The sequence below is a fragment of the Solanum verrucosum genome, unplaced genomic scaffold (assembly GCF_900185275.1).
Source record: "Solanum verrucosum unplaced genomic scaffold, falcon-dt-bn FXZP01000113.1, whole genome shotgun sequence".
Classification (NCBI taxonomy): Eukaryota; Viridiplantae; Streptophyta; class Magnoliopsida; order Solanales; family Solanaceae; genus Solanum; species Solanum verrucosum.
The window spans coordinates 53,800-76,258 of record NW_026020105.1 but is presented as its reverse complement, the minus strand read 5'-3'; the positions used below and the strand labels follow the sequence as shown (position 1 = coordinate 76,258).

The following is a 22,459-nucleotide window of genomic DNA, read 5'->3' as shown; positions in this document are numbered from 1 at the left end:
GTCTATGTGAAAAGGATTCATCTAAAAAGTATGACCCTTTTCTACCAATGATGGCTACACGGTTTATAAAGACGTGAGTTATCTGAACTCAAGTTTGTCCCCAATCAGTACTCAATACTACTCCCAAAATATGATACTAGCTCTGTATGTTTAAAACATACTTCTTTCTGTGATTTGAGATAATTGCTCAAAACTTAGCTCAAAGTCTATCTTGGAAATCAAAGTTACCCTTTTTACTTAATTATGAAAGCATTTACTCTTTTCTTAGAACTAGCTCAAAGGCTCTTTGGAAATCAAGGTTTTCCTTTCTTATTTAAATGTGAAAACATTTTAAACCCTTTGGGAATACATAGTCCCCATATACTTTTGAAGAAATGAACTTCAAGTTTTACTCTTTACTCTTTACTCAACTCAAAACTTAAGTCTTTAAACAAAGTTAAAACGTTTGTAAAAGACTTTTAAAAAAAGAAACTTTATGAACTTCTCTTAACTTAACTCTTGACTTCTCTTGACTTGACTCCTAACTGATCCTTAAATTGAATTATGTATTCAAGGATCGTGATTTGTGATAGGAAAGATCTCATTATGTTTAGGAATGAATTTAGATAGCTAAACATGAGAAAAAGACCAAAAATCAATATCTGAGGGTGGGTCCGTGACGCGGAGACATATTTAATTTTTATTTTCAAAAATGACTTTTGAGGCAGAAGACTCCATGACGGCTCTTCGATGCGAAACAAAAATTCCCAAAACTGGAACCAGCACTATGATGCGCCACTCATATCGGATTTCGTCTGACGAAATCTCTTTTTTGTTTTTCTGCTCTAAACTCTCTAAACTCCATGGGTTTTTTTACCCAAAACATAGAATCGATTAAATTTCAAAGTACATCGGATTCTACTCAAAATTGAACCTAAAATCACATATTAGGATAAAAAAACTCCTCAACGAATTCAGCGAAACAAGAATCTAATGAAACTTCAACAAACCCATTCAAGAACTCAATTTCTAAGCTTTCAGGAACTTAAATTCGCTGAAATAAATCATGATTGGTGCGTGGGCGAATTAACCCAACGCTATGTGAGCTCACATACCTTGTAGGGATCACCTCCAATGAAATCTACAAGTCAAACTCGACGATCTTGACTAATCTTGAACGTTCTTCTCCTTTCTCCTCTTTTCTCCTCTTCTTTTCTCTTCTCTCAAAACCCTAACTCTTTTTCCAAAAGTGTAAACTGACTAAGTACAGTTTAGACCCCTAAGTAATTACCAGAAATGAATTAAAATAAAAGGGTAAGGAAAAGACCAAACTACCCTTCAAAAATCCGGATTTGGACTTTCCTTAATCCAACAACCCAACTTTCAAAGGGCCTAACTTTCGAATATGAACTCGAATTCGCGTATACTTGGAGGCGTTCGAAAGATTATTCCAAGAGATTTCTAACCATATCTGGAAGTACACCTAACTCATCCTTTGCTAGGATTTATGGTCGTTTGAAGTTGACCAAAAACACATTTTTCCTAGCCTAAACAAATTTCCAGATTTTCAATTCATTCCAAAAATGATTATTTCCATTTCTTAGCTTCTTTCTAGCTATTTCAAATTGCGAGATGTTATAATATCTCCCTCTTAGGAATATTCGTCCTCGAATGAGATTACTCTTACTAGGCTAAGGCTGGTAACATCAAGTTCAAACACCCAACAAGCAAAGCAATTACAACATGCTAACTTATAATTTAAAGAGTATTGAGAATAGAACTAGTACCTTGGTCTGCATTTTCTCCAAACTCAAAGAGATATGGATATCTCTTTTTCATATCTTCCTGAGCTTCCCAAGTAGTTTCCTTAACAAATTGGTTCATCTTTGTTCTCAACTTGCGAACTTGGCAATCTAGAAGCTGCACATGAATCTCCTCATAAGACAAGCTATCCTTGATACCAATATCTTCGGTTGGTATGATAAGTGAATGATCTCCCATGCACTCCTCCAACATGGATACATGGAATATCGGATGAACCGCTGTTAACTCTTGTAGTAACTCCAATTTATAATCTACCTTGCCAATCCTTTTGGAAATTCTGTAAGGACCAACAAACTGGGGGCCAAGTTTTCCTTTCTTACCCAAACCTCATAACTGCCTTCATAGGTGAAACTTTCAAGTACACCCAATCACACAATACACCTTGATACCTCAAACCACTATCTCCCCTTTGTTCAAAAGCAATCACTTTTTGCTTATGAACACTTGCCTTTAATTGAAGCAATACAGGATCTTGGTCGTGCTTTCCTTTTACTTTTGACACTAATGATGATTCAGTCCCATTCATCGCCACCACTGCTCCTTCTGTGGAATCCATTAGTAGAACCCATAATCGTGCAAGTCTATGCACATCTTTTGCTAACTTTTTCTTATCTTCCTCAACATAGGCGGTACTACCCATAGACAACCTGCTTATGGTATCAGCAACAACATTAGCCTTACCTGGGTGGTAAAGAATACTCATGTCATAACTGTTGAGTAATTCTAGCCACCTCTTTTGATTGTGATTAAGCTCTTTCTGACTAAACACATACTGAAGGCTCTTATGATCGGTGAACATATCCACATGCACATCATAAAGATAATGATGCCATATTTTCAAAGCAAATACTACGGCAACCAACTCTAAGTCATGTGTTGGATAGTTCTTCTCATGAACTTTCATCTGTCTAGGGCATAAGCTATAACTTTGCCATTCTGCGTTAATACACAACCCAAGCCAACTCTAGATCATCACAATACACCACAAAACCTTGAGTACCTTCCGGTAAGGTCAAAACTTGGGGAGTAGTTAACCTCTTTCTCAATTCCTGAAAGACTTTCTCATAAGCTTCAGACCATTGAAACTTCACAGTCTTCTGAGTCAACTTGGTCAAAGGAGACAAAATAGACGAGAACCCTTTGACGAACCTTCTAAAATAGTCAGCCAACTCCAAGAAACTCCTAATATCCGTTGGAGATGTGGGTGTAGGCCATGTCTGCACTGCCTCTATCTTCTGAGTGTCAACTCTAACTCCATCACCGGAAAATATCTGGCCCAAGAATGCCAAAAACTCAATCCAAAACTCACACTTAGAGAACTTGGCATACAAATTCCTATCTTTCAAAGTATGAAGAACTATTCTGAGATGGCTAGCATGATTTTCTTCATTCCTTGAATAGATTAGTATGTCATAAATGAAGACTATAACAAATATATCTAAATAAGGTTTGAAGACTCTATTGATAAGGTCCATACTGCTGGTGCATTAGACAAACCAAACGACATGACCAGAAACTCATAATGACCTTAACGGGTCCTGAATGTTGTCTTTGGAATATCGCATTCCCTTACTGTCAACTGCTCTTTTAACTCCTTCAACTCTGCTGGTGCCATTATATATATCGGAATAAATATAGGACGAGTATCTGGAAGAAGGTCTATATCGAAGTCTATTTCTCTCTCAGGAGGGACTCCGAGTAGATCATTTGGGAAGACTTCTAGGAAGTCTCTTACTACTGAAACAAACTGAATATGAGGTATCTTAACACTAGAGTCACTAACTCGGACTAAGTGATAGACACACCCCTTAGAAACTAACTTCATTGCCTTAACGTGAGGAATAAAACGACCCTTAGGGACTGCTAAACTGCTTTTCCACTGTAAGACTTGCTCATTTGGAAACTGAAACTTTACAACTCGAGTTCTACAATTAACTGAAGAATAACTGGCATGAAGTCAGTCCATACCTAGAATGACATCAAAATCTACCATGATACTCTTGTGATTGACAGAAAGGAAACAATCACGATAAACTCTTTCTGCTAGAATAGAATCACCAATATGTGTAGAAACACTGAATGGTTCACTAAGTTGTTCAGGAATAACATCAAAATTCATAGCAACATAAGGAATTACAAAAGGTAAACTCGCTCCTGGGTCTAGCAAAGCATAAACAGTAAAGTCAAAGACTTGAATCATACCACTGACAACATCTGGTGAATCCTCTTGCTTTTGGCGACTATCGATAGCATACAAACGGTATGTTCTTCCGCCAGTATCAGAAGTAGCCCCTCTAGGTGAAGCTCTGTCTGGTGGAGCAACTGAAGAAAACTGGGCTCTATTGTCCCCATTACTATTTCCCTGCCTGTTCTCAGGACACTCCCACATAAAATGACCGTTCTGACCACACTTGAAACAATGAGTGGATCCATTACGACACATCCATGAGTAGTTCCTACCAAACTTAGTACATGCAAGAGGCGTACTACCCTTTTGTGCAATACTGCCTTGAGAATAAGCAGGTTTAGCTCTGAAACTCTGGGAATTCTGACTATTGTACTTACCTTTGTTCTTAGGTGAAGGTGCACTAGCAGATGATGGGGCAGGTCCCTTCGATTTCTATTAGAAGAAAGACCGGTTCTCATTACTCGTTTGCTGCTTGAACTCGTTTCCTGATGGGTGAACTTCAGACTGTACTTATGAACACTCACAGACTCCGGATTAAGGGTGAGAAACTCTCTTATCTTTGCCTATCGCAACTCACGGGGAATGAAACGCTCTATGAGAGCACTCTCAAACAAAGTCCAACTCTCTATTGACGCATCCTTAGTCCTATTCTTTTTCCATTAGTCGAACCAAAATCTCGCGACACCCTTCATTTGGTATGCAACTAGTTCCACCCTCTCCGCATCAGCAACATGCATCACATCAAATACCCTTTTCAGCTTCTCAATTAAGTTCTCCGGATCCTAAGTTGACACTTGAACATAATAAGCTTGGTGAGTTTATCCTTAAAAGCTCACGGATCCTTGAAGTATCAGCCACTTCCTGTCGATTATATCTCTATCCAATTTGATAGGTCGCAACTTGACTTAACATCCGAATAGCTTCACAGAATTCAGCCTTGGTGACCTCTTCTTGAGGTTGCACTTCTAGTGCACTAGGTACCCTTTGTTCCTCGACATTTCTCCTAGCAGGACGACCTCTAACTGCTTTTATTGGAGGCATGATTATTTGGAAACCCGCGCAAGCATGAGTTAGAGGGAAACTTTTTAGAGATCAAACTCTAACGCACGAAATGAGTGTGAAAGATGTGAGAAATTTTCCTAAATGTTGCAAACTCCTAATTATAGATGTGGCGCGCTTAACACCGATAAATAGGACTCTACAGACACTGCTTCATAGACTCCCCAGGACTCTAGAAATCTAGGATATGATACCAAGTTTGTTACTCCCTGAGGCTACACCCTGGACGTGGCCGACACTCGAGAATCATTGCTGGACCCAAGCGAACCCTTAGACTGCCTTACTTACATAGCGGAAGACTATATGCAATAAGAAAGGAATTCAAGTGCTAAACAACTTAATCGTCTCAAAACTGAACTCATAATGTTTTGAAATTAAACATTTAACTTAGCCAAAATGGCAACTCAAATCTGAACATAAGTCAATAGAAAAATGATGATGAATGAACTAACATTTGACTGACTATCTATGAAGCCTCTCAAACAACTGAGATGGATGTCGGGACAGCCCATGACATCCTAATGGATTATCTACTATTGAAAGTAAACAATGGGATCCTCCTGAATGCAAAAAGGCTCACCAACAGACTCTGAACTGCTCATTGGATCAATGATGCGCTGGATGCCGATCCTAGTTACCTGCGTATGTATCATAATACGATGCAGACCAACTTGCATCAGTACATTGAATGTACGAGTATGCAAGTTGGAATGCTAAACACAACATAGGCTTGAAAAGAATCTGAAAGGAACTGAAGAACTTACCTGGCTCAACTCAACTCAACATAACTGAACTCATTTCAATATAAAACAGTTTAAAACAAGTGCAATATAAAGAAAAGTTGTTTAAAACATGATGTCAACTTTGTGAGTATGCAAATATACGAATAACTCTGAGATGTACGTAAAAATACAAATAAACTGATGTATATAAAAATACAAAGTATTGCTGTGAGAGTTTTCTAATCGACAACCATCACATAAGAACTATTGTGATGATACAACGATCTCCCTCACGCTGCTAGTGTATCCTATACCCTGCCGGGGGTATAGGACCTAAATTACTAAGTGGATCCACTAGTCTATGTGAAAATGATTCATCTAAAAAGTATGACCCTTTTCTACCCATGATGGATACATGGTTTATGGAGACGTAAGTTATCTCAACTCAAGCTCGTCCCCATATCGGTGCTCAATACTACTCCCAAAATATGATACTAGCTCTTTATGTTAAAAACATACTTCTTTCCGTGATTTGAGATAATTGCTCAAAACTTAGCTCAAAGGCTATCTTGGAAATCAAGGTTTTCCTTTCATGTTTAAATGTGAAAACATTTTAAACCCTTTGGGAATACATAGTCCCCATATATTTTTGAAGAAATGAACTTCAAGGTTTACTCTTTACTCTTTGCTCAACACAAAACTTAAGTCTTAAAACAAAGTTAAAACGTTTGTAAAAGACTTTTAAAAAAAATAAATTTATGAACTTCTCTTAACTTAACTCTTGACTTCTCTTGACTTGACTCCTAAATGATCCTTAAATTAAATTATGGATTCAAGGATCGTGATTTGTGATAGGAGAGATCTCATGATGTTTAGAAATGAATTTAGATAGCTAAACATGAGAAAAAGAACAAACATCAATATCTAGGGTGGGTCCGCGACGCGTAGACATATTTATTTTTTTGTTTCGAAAATGAATTTTGAGGTAGAAGACTCCGTGACGGCTCCACAACGTGAAATGAAAATTCCCAAAACTGGGAACCAGCTCTACGATGCGCCACTCGTGTCGGATTTTGTCCGACGAAATCTCTTCTTCGTTTTTCGGCTCAAAACCCTCTAAACGCTGTGGGTTCTTGTACCCAACACTTAGAATCGATCAACTCTTTAAAGTACTTCAGATTGTACCTAAAATAACAGATTAGGATCAAACAACTCCTTAACAAATTCAGCGAAACAAGAATCTAATAAAAGTTCAACAAATCCATTCAAGAACTCAATTTCTAAGCTTTCAAGAACTTAAATTCGCTAAAATAAATCATGATTGACACGTGGGAAAATTAACTCAATGCCATGTGATCTCACATACCTTGTAGGGATCACCCCCGACGAAATCCACATGCCATACTCGACGATCTTGATGAATCTTGAATGTTCTTCTCCTTTCTCCTCTTTTCTCCTCTTCTTTTCTCTTCTCTCTAAACCATAACACTTTTTCCAAAAGCGTAAACTGACTAAGTTCAGTTAGACCCCTAAGTAATTACCAAAAAAGAATTAAAATAAAAGGGTAAGGAAAAGACCAAACTACCCTTCAAAAATCCGAATTTGGACTTTCCTTAATCCAACAGCTCAACTTCCAAAGGGCCTAACTTTCTCATATGAACTCGGAATCGCGCAAACTTGGCATTGTGGGAAAGATCATTCCGAGAGCTTTCCAACAATATCTGGAAGTACACCTAACTCATCCTGATCTAGGAGTTATGGCCGTTTGAAGTTGACCAAAAACTCACTTTTCCTAACCTAAACAAATTTCCAGATTTTCAATTCTTTCCAAAAATGACTATTTCCAATTCTTAGCTTCTTCCTAGCTATTTCAAATTCCGAGATGTTACACATTTTCTATAGTTTGAAGTTCAAATTTATTTGACCATCCACAAGAGTGGTTAGTAATAGTAACTCATCATAAATGTTTTTTTCCTTCCTTTTACGCTAGATAACAAAGAGTAGAAAATGTTAAAATAATTATTTTTGTAATAAAAAATTCATTCAACTTTGCTAATTATAATATCATATAATAAAAGGTCCATTTCATTTTAAGCTAGATTACAAAGAGTTCAATTTTGCCTCATGCTTGGTCTAACATATGCATTTAATTAAAGATGTATAATGCAAACAAATGTACAATTTTGCCTCGTTCCGTGAATAAATTAGTGCATTAATTTAGAAGCTCACATATATGGGAGAAAATAGAGACGAATTTATGAGTTAATTTTTGTAAATTTAAAATTATGGATTCATATATAATACTCTGTTATAATTTTACTAAATTTTTACATATAAATAAATGATCAAGGAAAAAATGAGATTTTTACCTGGTCGCACAAGTAGGGTTAGACAAAAAATTGTAACGAAAGGCAAAATTGAACAATTTTGAGTATTGTATAGATAAATTTAAACTTTTTCTCTTTTTCCTATTAAGTAACTCATTGTTAATTAGGGAGTATATAATCATTTATTATGAGTTACATTACTAACCACTCTTGTGGAGTATCAGTCATGTTAAATATTATTGATCTAAAACCTAACAGATACCATCAATACTCAATTAGAGAGTCAAGATAGATGCCAAAAATATGAAGTTACATTCTGATTTATATAACACAACACAAGAAGGATAATTATGGAGATGAAGAACATAATTCATAGTCACAGCTCAAAGGATAATTAAATCTAAAGGGGTTACACCTGAGATCATTTTGGTCACAGGCTGAGGATAATTAAACCAACGTTCTATAGTCAATCAGAAACTAGCTAGCAACTTTAATTTGGGCACGAGTTTTCTTCTTTAGAATCTGAATCAAGTTGTATAACCAAATCACGAGTGTGTGGCTGTGTCTTGAATGTTGTCTTTGTGCGTATCTTGCGTAACAAGGACATGCCATCACATTGCCTCTTCTTCGTATCTGGAGGCTGGACATCGTCAGCTGATTTCAGAAACGAGTGATTCAAGAGCATGTCTGCACTCCAACGCGCGCTTGGATTCCTGACCAAACAATTATTCAGGAAATCTTTTGCCTCTGTAGACAGTTTGGGATTCTTAAAATTTGGTTCCGAATTGGATGATTCCCATAGGGGTTTCCCAGTGATCATCTCGTAAACAGTGCATCCAAGTGACCAAATATCAACTCCTGGGCAGTACTCCTTCTTAATTAGAGCTTCAGGTGCCATGTACCTTTTAGTTCCTCTGTGCCCCGCGTTCTCTTTCAAGTTCTGCTCCAAAGTTATGGAAAGTCCGAAATCAGCTATCTTTGCCACCTCGGCCATACCATCATCACCATCAGTAGTAAGAAGAATGTTTTGGGGTTTTATGTCGCAATGAATAATCCCTTTTTTGTGAATCAAACTGAGCCCTAAAACAACATTTTTGGTGTACTTTTGGACTTGAAACTCAGGCAATCCTCGTTAATTAATACGATCAGCTAGGCTTCCAGCTGTGGCAAATTCGAGCAACAAATTGTAAAGATGTAAGTCATTTTCATAGGTGACATTAAATTTAAAACGTAGAATAATTTGAGGACAATCCCCAAACATTCATAAGAATTCCTTTTCATTTCGAAGAGACTGAGAGCGGTTCAACATACAAGATTTAACGGCAATGAGAGATGGTATCATAGGAGAAGGGGTATCAGTAGAAGCCAATGATACAAAACCATTGCTTCCTTTCCCCAATGTTCTACCTCTCTGCCACTTAAATTTCTCTTGTTTTTCCTCCATTACTATTATTTCACAGTGTTCTCTTTTTTACTTGAATGTGAGCTCTTTTCTTAGTGTATGTATAGGAGTCATGATAAGTGATCAGGTGAGATCATAAATAAAATGGGTTGAATTTTAGTCAGTAAAATTAAATTTGGATAAACTCGTCTCAACCAATTATTTGACCCATTTTTAACCTTCTTTGTTCTTTACTGGACTTTTATTTAGTTTTTCCATTTTTCATGTTTCTATTTTCCTATTTTCCCATTTTTCATAACTTCTTGATAACTCTTTGGCTATTTCTTAATATTTTCTTGGAATTCTTATATTATGAACCTTAGAACTATGAGTTATGAAAGTCCCCAAATTTAAGACCTTATGATGCTATCTTATGATTCTCTATACCACTTTATTATTATGATATATGTCTCTCATGAATGCAAAATTATGATACATGAATTGTAACCTCATGACGTGATGATATAAATTAAATTTATGAGCTATGGTTCTTAAATGTTATGGATATAAGTCTTCGGGCTAATCCATGATCACATGAGCTTAAGAAAGCTAAGTAGTCAATCGAAAAGGCATAATTCTAAATGACGAACTCTGAAACTACGTTTGTCGATATAGGTTAATGATCGTATCGTTGGTTCATGTGACTCGTTTTATGATCATGGTAAGGACTAGTTATTAACTAATATGATATGTACACGTATGTCTCATACTCGGTGAGGTATGAGATGTCTTAGTTGATCGGGTTGAGATCAAACTCCATGCGCTCACATGATAGTTTATATTGGTTACACTATTAACCTCTCATAATAAACTAAAATATGAGAAAAGAGGTATCCCTAAGGCAGTCTGAACGACCTTATATCTTAACCATCATATGTCACGATTATGCTTATGCTAGCTGCTTATACTGATCTTGATATGTATGCTATGTTTCATTCCATAATTTTACATACAGTACAATTTCATATATACTTACATTCCTTCCGCCGGATGTGCCGCAATGCAGACTTAGGTACACTGACAAATGGTGAAAAGATGAATTTGATATATCGAAAGGAAATATCTACATTTAATTTTTTAATAATTTTGAGTTATTTTCATTCAAAGCTTATCCAATTGACTTGATATAAAGAAAAATTGTTGGAAGAATGTATAGAAAAAGCGCTATAGTCCGAGTGAGATCCTACTTGGCGCGAATTCAAATTAATTAAACTTTAATGTGGATATTAAACACTGGTTGAAGAAACTAAAAAATAATAATTGGAGGAACGTATATATGTATCATCTTTCATTTTGCACAATATATAGTGCATCTTGCAAGGTGATAGTGGATGAGCTTAAAATATTACAATAGAACAAATCAATTGTTACAATTGTATGAAAAAATACTAGTAATATTCCAAAGGGCCATATTTAGTACGGCTTCTTAACTAAATGTATCATTGACTAAATTCTTATTTAATTAAATGGCTGAATGTATATGTAATGTATTAATATTATATAAATTGTGTAAGATTGTATATATGTATGATGTATAGCTATACATTAGATATGTATAAATAATCACAAACTCATATATTTATACATTACAATGCATCTTCCTCACGAGTTGATTTTTTATCAATACCGACTAGCTTAAATATCCTCTAAATAGTCCTAAATTATGCATATGAAAAAATCTCATTGTTTCGATTCTTTTAGTATAATATATTTTCACTAGAAATGATCATCTTAAATTTGCGGTACGTCAAATTTTAAATTTTGAGATTCAAAAGCTTTTAATGAATGATTTCAATGGACATCTGATTCAAGTCTCCACTAAACAATCCAAAATTTAGATATTATTAGCTACTCTCAATATTTCTATTTTCTAGATATATTATTCACTAAAAATAATGTAGAGTTGCGACGATGTCGAATAATTTTATTTATTTAAACTTACCTAATTGCGCGAAGAAGATCCGAGTAGACATAGACATAATCAATAAATGATCAAATGGTCATTCTATTGTTTTAGTTTCCCGATTACTTTTATCCGAAATTTAGTCAAACAAAGCAATTTTAATTAATTTGATAAATAACTCGTCTTCTAGTAGATGATTAAAGAAACAATGAGTTTAGAACTTTCCTTGTTACTTTAAATTATATCATTATCATAATAATTTAATACATAATAGGTAGATTTAAAAAGCAAATTAATTAAACTTCAAAAAAGGAAAAATAATAAATTTTGGTCAATGTAATATTTAGCTTTCCATATTCCTACCACAACTTTGGAAAGTAATTAAAACCTAATACACTATAAAAGACCAAGCTAGTCTCATGTATTGAAATCATTCATTCATAGCTCTTTATATTTTCTTTGTCATGTCTTTAGAAAATATCATAACTTTCAAGACTAGTGATGGTGAGGAATTCAAACTCAATGAGGTTGTAGTTGTGAGGTCAGAAGTCATCAAGAACATGGTACAAGATGCGGATAGTACTTCTAATGTCATCCCCTTGTCTAATGTTGATGGCAAAACAATGACCAAAGTTATTCAATATTGGAAGAAATATTCGGAAGAAGGTGTTACGAAAGATTAGTTAAAGAGTTTTGATCAGGATTTCTTGAAGATGAGCCAATCAGAATTAGTTGGTGTTCTCTTGGCTGCTAATTTTTTTGATGATAAGGAGTTGAAGGAGGAAATAATCCAAGATTTTGCTGATAGGATCAAAGGGAAACCAATAGAGGAAATACGTGAAGTATTTGGTATCGTGAATGATTATACTCCAGAGGAAGAGGAGGAGGTCCGTAGAGAGAATGCTTGGGCTTTTGAATGATTTTATAATATTTCCATTATTTCCTAGCTATATCCTATTTTTATTGTTATTTTATTTCTGTTAGTTCTATCTTCTGTTGTTCCTTTTTGAACAAATATTGCTCGGTTTTGAATGATTTATATATTATGTTGGAAAGAAATTAAAGCTTGTTATGCTATTTGAGAAAAAAATATTATCCTTTTAGATACGTTATTCACTCAAATCTCCTCTAAATATTCTTAAATTAGATATATATATCTGAGCAACTTTCGATGTTTTAATTATTTTACTATATTGTATATTCACTAGAAATGACTAATTCACATTTGCGACAACTTAAATTATGAATTTGAGGTTGGAAACATTTTAATGATAGATTTCAATAGATATCCGATTCAAATAATTTATATTGCATGACCTCCTCCATTACCCGTTACCCCATACAACTATGATTGGATGATAGAAAAATTAAATGGTTGAAATGTAGTTATAGCAGTGAAGCTGGTGGCGCCGAAAAAGGTTGGATTTACAGCAGTCCAACGCACATTAACAATTGAAGAAGTAAAGAGATTTTTTTGTTAAAAAAATAGAATAAGAAATTAATGAAAATAAAATTAAAAAATAATTGGCACGTGGTAGGCAATAGTTGGTGTGTGTATGCACTTTCTTTCTTATACGTGAGATTGACCGAAATTTGGGATATTTTTACCACTTTTAAATTATTTAAGGAGGGTGCTAGGACCTTTGCAAAGTTCCAGTGTCTTTTAAAAAATGTGTTATAGTTGAATGGAGTAATGATGCATTTTTTCTCTCTAAATTATAAGACCTAGAATAGTCTCTCCACTTATATCGTTCATGTTGGGAGGACAATTAACATACAAACAAAATAATATGATGAACGTTACTTCCTCTGTCTCATAGTAAATATTAGACTTTTCTCTTTACGTGTCTTTTGAAAAAATCATGAATAAGAAGGTTAATTGGAAAGAAATTAAAGCTAGTTATATTATTTGAGAAAATTAGGTAGAGTCTTAATTTTCCTGTTGTTTAGGGTATAGAAAAAGAAAACTTAGTGATAGCTTAAATATGTGTCTACAACTATTCAAACATCATTCTCCAAAGTTATAATAATTTCAGCTTTTACAAGAAGATACACATTAAAAGCTTTCTTGTACCTATCACCATCTTCCTATCTGTTACATATGTACTGAGTGATAAAGATTGGATTTTTCAAGCACTCATTAACTCCAATTACAAGAAATTTTTTGTTTTTAAGCAACAGTCTCCATAAATATTCCCATGAACTTTTTTTCCCCCATTTTGACTTCCTACTTCAACTAGAACAGTGAAAACCTAATGCTCTATAAATTAAACCCTTCAAACCTCTCAGACATTATAGTCATTCAAATCTCCTTTCAATAATATTCTCAACAAAAATAAATTAACATCTCTTATCCAAATATATTTTTATCATCATGTCTTCTTTAACAATATTCTTAACTCTAAAGACTTGCGATGGTAAGGTATTTGTACTGGACGAGGCGATAGCCGTAAGGTCACAAGCTATCAAGAATATGATTGAAGACGATTGTGTTTCAAACGTCACTCCCCTGCCTAATGTCCATAACAAAACAATGACCAATTTAAAGTGATTGAATACTGGAAGAAACATTCGGAGGAAGGCGTCTCCAAAGACATGTTTATGGATTTTGACAATTGTTCAATTTTCCTATTTTAATGGTGGTGTTATTTAAGGTAGAATAAGGGAACAACATATAGATGATCTGAGGTACGTTTTGATAAATAGTTGATCACAATTTAGGCAGGAAACCCTCATACCTAATAATTCACGTATAAAACTTGAAAAAATAGAATACTTCAGATTTCACACGTAATAACATAATTTTTATTTTATTTTATTTTTTCTAGATTATTTGTTGCAACATAAAAATTATTCAGTTTTTATACTTATATCATTGTAATTTACTTAACTGGTGGGTTTGTAATTTGCAGTAACAAAAATCATTGAACTTTACTAAGGAATCAGAAGTTTTAGATATTTGAGATTGCTCAGGTTTAATAATTTATCAAAGGTTTGAATAAATTTGGAGGATAACTTCTTCACATTTTGTCACTCCCCAAGCCTACACCCTGGATGTAGCCGACACTCGAGAACCATTGCTGGCCCCAAGCAAACCCTTGGCTCGGCTTACTTACTCAGCGGAAGACTATATGAAATAAGAAAGGAATCCAAATGCTAAACAACTTAACTGTCTCAAAACTAAACTCATAATGTTTTGAAAATAACATTTAACTTAGCCAAAATGACAACTCAAATCTGAACATAAGGCAATAGCAAAATGATGACGAATGACTGACTATATATAAAACCTCTAAAACAACTGAGATGGATGTCGGGACAGGCCCACGACATCCTAATGAGCTATCTAATACTGAAAATAAACAAAGAGATCTTTTGGAATGCAAAGAGGCTCGCCAACAGTCTCTGAACTATTCACTGGATCAACGATGCGCTAGATGTCGATCCTAGTTACCTGCGTATGCATCATAATACGATGCAGGCCAACTTGCATCAGTACATTGAATGTACGAGTATGCAAGTTGGAATGCTAAACACAACAGAGGCTTGAAAAAAATCTAAAAGGAACTAAAGAACTTATCTGGCTCATCTCAACTCAACATAACTGAACTCATTTCAATATAAAGCAGTTTAAAACAAATGCAATATAAAGTAAAGCTGTTTAAAATATGATGTCAACTCTATGTGTATGCAAAGATACAAATAACTCTGAGAAAAAGACCAAAAATCAATATCTGAGGGTGGGTCTGCGACGCAGAGACATATTTAATTTTTAGTTTCGAAAATGACTTTTGAGGCAGAAGACTCCATGACGGCTCTGCGATGCGAAACAAAAATTCCGAAAACTAGAAACCAGCTCTACGATGCGCCACTCATGTCAGATTTCGTCCGACGAAATCTATCTTGTGTTTTTCGGCTATAAACCCTCTAAACTCCGTGGGTTCTTTTACCCAAAACATAGAACGATTAAATGTTCAAAGTACATCAGATTCTACTCAAAATTGAAGCTAAAATCACCTATTAGGATGAAAAAACTCCTCAACGAATTCAACGAAACAAGAATCTAATGAAACTTCTACAAACCCATTCAAGAACTCAATTTCTAAGCTTTCAAGAAATTAAATTCGCTGAAATAAATCATGATTGGCGCGTGGGTGAATTAACCCAACGCTATGTGAGCTCACATACCTTGTAAGGATCACCTCCGATGAAATCTACAAGTCAAACTCGACGATCTTGACGAATCTTGAACGTTCTTCTCCTTTCTCCTCTTTTCTCCTCTTCTTTTCTCTTCTCTCAAAACCCTAACTCTTTTCCAAAAGTATAAACTGACTAAGTCCAATTTAGACCCCTAAGTAATTACCAGAAATGAATTAAAATAAAAGGGTAAGGAAAATACCAAACTACCCTTCAAAAATCCGGATTTGGACTTTCCTTAATCCAACAACCCAACTTCCAAAGGGCCTAACTTTCGAATATGAACTCGAAATCGCGCATACTTGGATGCGTTGGAAAGATCATTCCAAGAGATTTCTAACCATATTTGGAAGTACACCTAACTCATCCTTTGCTAGGATTTATGGTCATTTGAAGTTGACCAAAAACACATTTTTCCTAACCTAAACAAATTTCCAGATTTTCAATTCATTCCAAAAATGACTATTTCCAATTCTTAGCTTCTTCCTAGCTATTTCAAATTGTGAGATGTTATAATATCTCCGTCTTAGGAATATTCGTCCTCGAATGAGATTACTCTTACTAGGCTAAGGGTGGTAACATCAAGTTCAAACACCCAACAAGCATAGCAATTACAACAAATTGCTTCATGATCATGGTAAGGACTAGTTATGAATTAATATGATATGTACGCGTATGTCTCATACTCGGTGAGGTATGAGATGTCTTAGTTGATCGGGTTGAGATCAAACTCCATGCGCTCACGTGATAGTTTATATCGGTTACACTATTAACCTCTCATAATAAACTAAAATATGATAAAAGAGGTATCCCTAAGGCAGTCTGTACGGCCTTATCCCTTAACCATCATATGTCACGATTATGATTATGCTAGCTGCTTATACTGATCTTGATATGTATATTATGTTTCATTCCATAATTTTACATACAGTACAATTTCATATGTACTTACATTCCTTCCGCCGGAGGTGCTGCAATGCAGACTTAGGTACACTGACAAATCGTTAAAAGATGAATTTGATATATCAAAAAGAAATATCTAAATTTATTTTTTTAATAATTTTGAGTTATTTTCGATCAAACCTTATCCAATTGACTTGATATAAAGAAAAATTGTTGGAAGAATGTATAGAAAAAGCGCTATAGTGCGAGTGAGTTCCTACTTGGAGCGAATTCAAATTAATTAAACTTTAATGTGGATATCAAACACTGGGTGAAGAAACTAAAAATTAATAATTGGAGGAACGTAAATATGTATCATCTTTCATTTTGCACAATATATAGTGCATCTTGCAAGTTGATAGTGGATGAGTTTAGAATATTACAGTAGAACAAATCAATTGTTACAATTGTATGAAAAAATACTAGTAATATTCCAAAGGGCCATATTTACTACGGCTTCTCAAGTAAATGTATCATTGACCAAATTCTTATTTAATTAAATGGGTGAATGTATATGTAATGTATCAATATTATATAAATAGTGTAAGATTGTATATATGTATGATGTATAGCTATACATTAGCTATGTATAAATAATCACAAACACTTATATTTATACATTACAACGCATCTTCCTCACGAGTTGCGACTAGCTTAAATCTCCTCTAAATAGTCCTAAATTATGCATATGAAAAAATCTCAATGTTTCGATTCTTTTAGTATATTATATTTTCACTAGAAATGATCAATTTAAATTTGCGGTACATCAAATTTTAAATTTTGAGATTCAAAAGCTTTTAATGAATGATTTCAATGGACATATGATTCAAATCTCCACTAAACAATCCAAAATTTAGATATTATTAGCTACTCTCAATATTTCTATTTTCTAGATATATTATTCACTCAAAATAATGTATAGTTGCGACGATGTCGAATAATTTTATTTATTTAAACTTACCCAATTGCCCGAAGAAGATCCGAGTAGACATAGACATAATCAGTAAATGATCAAATGGTCATTCTATTGTTTTAGTTTCCCTATTACTTTTATCAGAAATGTAGGCAAACAAAGCAATTTTAATAACTATCAGAAATGACTCGTCTTCTAGTAGATGATTAAAGAAACAATGAGTTTAGAACTTTCCTTGTTACTTTAAATTATATCATTATCATAATAATTTAAGACATAATAGGTAGATTTAAAAAGCAAATTAATTATACTTTAAAAAAGAAAAAATAATAAATTTTGGTCAATGTAATATTTAGCTTTCCATATTCCTACCACAACTTTGGTAAGTAATTAAAACCTAATACACTATAAAAGACCAAGCTAGTCTCATGTATTGAAATCATTCATTCATAGCTCTTTCTATTTTCTTTGTCATGTCTTCAGAAAAACTCATAACTTTCAAGACTAGCGATGGTGAGGAATTCAAACTCAATGAGGCTGTAGCTGTGAGGTTAGAAGTCATAAAGAACATGGTACAAGATGTGAATAGTACTTCTAATGTCATCCCCTTGTCTAATGTTGATGGAAAAACAATGACCAAAGTTATTCAATATTGGAAGAAATATTCGGAAGAAGGTGTTACGAAAGATCAGTTAAAGAGTTTTGATCAAGATTTCTTGAAGATGAGCCAGTCAGAATTAGTTGGTGTTCTCTTGGCTGCTAATTTTTTTGATGATAAGCAGTTGAAGGAGGTAATAATCCAAGAATTTGTTGATAGGATCAAAGGAAAACCAATAGAGAAAATACGTGAAGTATTTGGTATTGTGAATGATTATACTCTAGAGGAAGAGGAGGAGGTCCGTAGAGAGAATGCTTGGGCTTTTGAATGATTTTATAATATTTCCCTTATTTCCTTAGCTATATCCTATTTTTATTGTTATTTTATTTCTGTTAGTTCTATCTTCTGTAGTTCCTTTTTGAACAAATATTGCTCAGTTTTGAATGATTTATAAATTAAGTTGGAAAGAAATTAAAGCTTGTTATGCTATTTGAGAAAAAAAATATTATCCTTTTAGATACGTTATTCACTCAAATCTCCTCTAAATAGTCCTAAATTAGATATATATATCTGAGCAACTTTCGATGTTTTAATTCTTTTAATATATTGTATATTCACTAGAAATAACTAATTCACATTTGCGACAGATCAAATTATGAATTTGAGGTTGGAAACATTTTAATGATAGATTTCAATAGATATCCGATTCAAATAATTTAGACTGCATGACCTCCTTCGTTACCCCATACAACTATGATTGGATGATAGAAAAATTAAATGGTTGAAATGGAGTTATAGCAGTGAAGCCGGTGGCGGCTAAGAGGAGGAAAAAGGTTGGATTTACAGCAGTCCAACGCACATTAACAATTGAAGAAGTAAAGAGAATTTTTTTTTTAAAAAAATAGAATGAGAAACAAATGAAAATAAAATTAAAAAATAATTGGCACGTGGTAGGTAATAGTTGGTGTGTGTATGCACTTTCTTTCTTATACGTGAGATTGACCAAAATTTGGAATATTTTTACCACGTTTAAATTATTTAAGGAGGGTGCAAGAACCTTTGCAAAGTTCCAGTGACTTTTAAAAAATGTGTTATAGTTGAATGGGGTACTGATGCATTTTTTCTCTCTAAATCATAAGACCTAGAATAGTCTCTCCACTTATATCGTTCATGTTGGGAGGACAATTAACATACAAACAAAATAATATGATGAACGTTACTTCCTCTGTCTCATATTAAATATTATACTTTGTAACATCTCGCACCTAGAAACAACTATAAAGAGTTTAAAATATGAAAATATTGATTTTTTGAAAGAATAAGGAAATCTGGAAATTTTTTGTCTAAGTTAAGAAAGTGAGTTTTGGCCATTTTCAAACGGCCATAACTCCTAGATCAGGAGGATTTAGAAGCAGCTCTTTATATTTTTGGAAATCCCTTGGAGAGATCTCTCCAACGCCGCCAAGAATGCACGATTTCGACATCGTATGAGTGAGATATGTCTTCCAGAAGTTGGGATGTTGGATCGAGGAAAGTTTCAATTCGGATTTAGGGAAGGGCAAAGCAGTATTTTCCCTAATTAATTTCCGAATTCATTTTTAGGGATTTATAGGGGTAAAAACAGAAGTTAATTCAGTTTTGAAAAGTTAGAATACGCTTAGGGCTTGGAGAAGAGAGAAAGAAAGAAAGAACGGGAGAAGAAGGCAAGAATAAGCCAAGATCATTCAAGATTTGCGAGTGGAATTCGTCGGGGGTGATCCCTATTAAGGTATGTGAGATTTCTTTTGTGTTGGGTTAGTTCACCCGCACACTAACTTGTTTCAATTCAGCGAAATTGTAGTTGTTTGAATGTTAAGAAAGTGAATTTCTTGAAGAACATTGTTGAATTCTTGTGGGTTGATTGTTGAATGCCTAGTGTTGAATTGATTCATTTTTCCGGGTTGTTTTGCGAGTTAGATTGGTTGTATATTGAGGGTACAATTGATCCTAGGGGTTTGGGGAAAGTATCATGGAAGTTTGGAGGGTTTAGAGATGAAAAATGGAGGAGAAAAGTCGAGAACACCTGGGTACAGGGTTTGGGGCGTCGCGCCTCTCAGCACGCCCTAAAATGTTCTCTGAGTTTGGCCTTTGGTGCGTCGCCCCAGCCAGAGCGCCCCAGCCAGCTCTCTGAGGTTTGGGGCCTGGCGCCCCATGCCTCTCAGAGCGCCAGGGACGCCAGTTCTCCCCATTCGTTCCCCACCTTCTCGTACGTGTTCCTAAGTGATGTACCTATGTTTCCTAGTCGATTCTAACATTCTAAAATACATCTAAACATCATGAAATCATCCCTAAACATGGGATCATGAACCTTGAATCCATAATCCAATTCAAAGAAAGTTAAGACCAAAGTCAACAAAAGTAAGAGTCAAGTCAAGATGAGTTCTTAGAGTTTTCCAAAAGTCTTTTCCAAATCTTTTAACTTTGTGTTAAGACTTAAAGTTCAAGTTGAGTAAAGAGTAAAGTTTGAAGTTCATTTCTTCAAAAGTATATGGGGACTAAGTATTCCCAAAGAGATTTAAAATGTTTTCACATTTAAATAAGAACGGAAACTGAGATTTCTAAAGAGCCTACGGGCTAGTTTTCAGAAAAGAGTAATAGATTTCTAAATGAAGTAAGCAGGGGAACTTAGATTTCCAAGATAGCCTTTGAGCTAAGTTTTGAGCACTAATCTCAAATCACAGAGGAAATACGTTTCATTTTTGGGAGTAGTATTGTGCACCGAATTGGGGGAGCGTTCAAAGAACCCACAGCCCCCATAGAACCATGTAGCCATCATGTGTAGAAGAGGTTCATACTTTTTAGATGAATCCTTTTCAAATTAGACTAGTGGTTCTATTAGCCAGTTCAGGTTCTATACCTTTGGCCGGGTATAGGATGCTCTGGCAGCGTGAGGTTGATCGTTGTATCATCACTATAGCTTTTATGTGATGGTTGTCGGTTAGAGAAACTCCCACAACAATTATTGTATTTCTATATACATTAGTTCATTTGTATTTCTACATACATCTCAGATTTATTGTATCTTTTCATACACACAGAGTTCATAGCATGTTTTAAACAATTTTTCTTTATATTGCACTTGCTTTAAATTGCTTTATATTGAAATGAGTCAGTCAGGTTGAGTTGAGTGAGGCAGGTAAGTTATTCAGTTTCTTTCAGATTCCTTCTAGCCTATGTGTGGCTGAGCATTCCAACTCGCATACTCGTACATTCAATGTACTGATGCCAGTTGGCCTACATCTTATTATGATGCAGACGCAGGTAACCAGGATCAGCATCCAGCACCTCGTTGATCCAGTTGAGTAGTTCAGAGTCAGTGGTGAGTCTCCTTGCTTTCCAGAGGACTCTTTTATTCGCTTTCAGTCTTTCATTTATTAGGATGTTGTGGGGTTTGTCGCAACATCCATCTCAGTATTTAGAGGCTTCATAGACAGTCAGATAGTTATTAGTTAAGATGTATTTATTTATCTTTCAGATGTTGTTTAAGACTTAAGTGCCATTTTGGCCAACTTATTATTCTTTAAGTTATTATTTGAGACTGTTTCATTGAGTTAAGTCTTCTGTTGAGTTAAGTAAGCTAGGCCAAGGGTTCGCTTATGGGCAAAAATGGTCTCCAAGTGCCCGTCCCGCCCAGGGTGTAGGCTCGGGCGTGACAAACTTGGTATCGGAGCACAGAGTTCAGGAGTCCTAGGGAGTCTATAAAGCCATGTCTATAGAGTCCTAGTTATCGGTGTGAAGCGCGCCACATCTATAATTAGGAGGCTGCAACATTTAGGAAATTCTTCACTTCCTTTATATCCATCTTGTGCGTTAGAGTGTATCTCTAAAAGTTTCCCTCTAATTCGTGCTTGTGCGCGTTACAGATAACCATGCCTTCTCGAAGAGCGGCACAAGGTCGTCTAGCTAGGATAAATATTTAACCACAAGAGCAAGAATTACCTAATGCACCTGAAGTGCAACTGCAAAGAGAGGTCTCTAATGTTGAGTTTAGAGAGGCTATAAGGATGCTTAGCCAAGTTGTGACTAATCATGCTGGGCAGCAGAGAGGAGATCGACAAGAAGAGACTGACACTTCAAGGATTCATGAGTTCTTGAGGATGAATCCCCCAAGTTTCACTGGTTCGAGCACTGCAAAGGATCCAGAGAACTTCATTGAGGAACTGAAAAAGGTGTTCAATGTAATGCATTGATACTGCGAAAGTTGAGCTAGCTGCATATCAGATGAAGAATGTTGTTAGGACCTGGTTTGATCAGTGGAAAGGCAGTAGAGCTGAGGATACACCACCTGCGAGTTGGGCATGATTTGAGGATGCCTTCTTGGGACGAT

At 34.9% G+C, this 22,459-nt stretch overlaps 1 protein-coding gene and 1 pseudogene across 1 annotated transcript; one reads left to right on the top strand and one right to left on the bottom strand.

Annotated features, from left to right (window-relative positions):
- Positions 1-8,589: 8,589 nt before the first annotated feature.
- LOC125825150 (mitogen-activated protein kinase kinase kinase 20-like) lies at positions 8,590-9,543 on the bottom strand (annotated as a pseudogene).
- Positions 9,544-12,156: 2,613 nt separating this feature from the next.
- On the top strand, positions 12,157-18,424 carry LOC125825149 (SKP1-like protein 5). Its single transcript, XM_049504488.1, has 2 exons — positions 12,157-12,334; positions 17,979-18,424. The coding sequence occupies exons 1-2, from the start codon at positions 12,157-12,159 to the stop codon at positions 18,422-18,424; spliced, it is 624 nt and encodes a 207-aa protein (XP_049360445.1).
- The last annotated feature ends 4,035 nt before the right edge of the window (positions 18,425-22,459 follow it).

Bases quoted from the DNA above. Each gene is read 5' to 3' on its own strand.
- LOC125825149 (XM_049504488.1), top strand. From the start codon at position 12,157: ATGAGCCAATCAGAATTAGTTGGTGTTCTCTTGGCTGCTAATTTTTTT. The intron at 12,335-17,978 runs GTAGAGAGAATG...TCATGTCTTCAG, and splicing joins AGAGGAAGAGGAGGAGGTCC to AAAAACTCATAACTTTCAAG.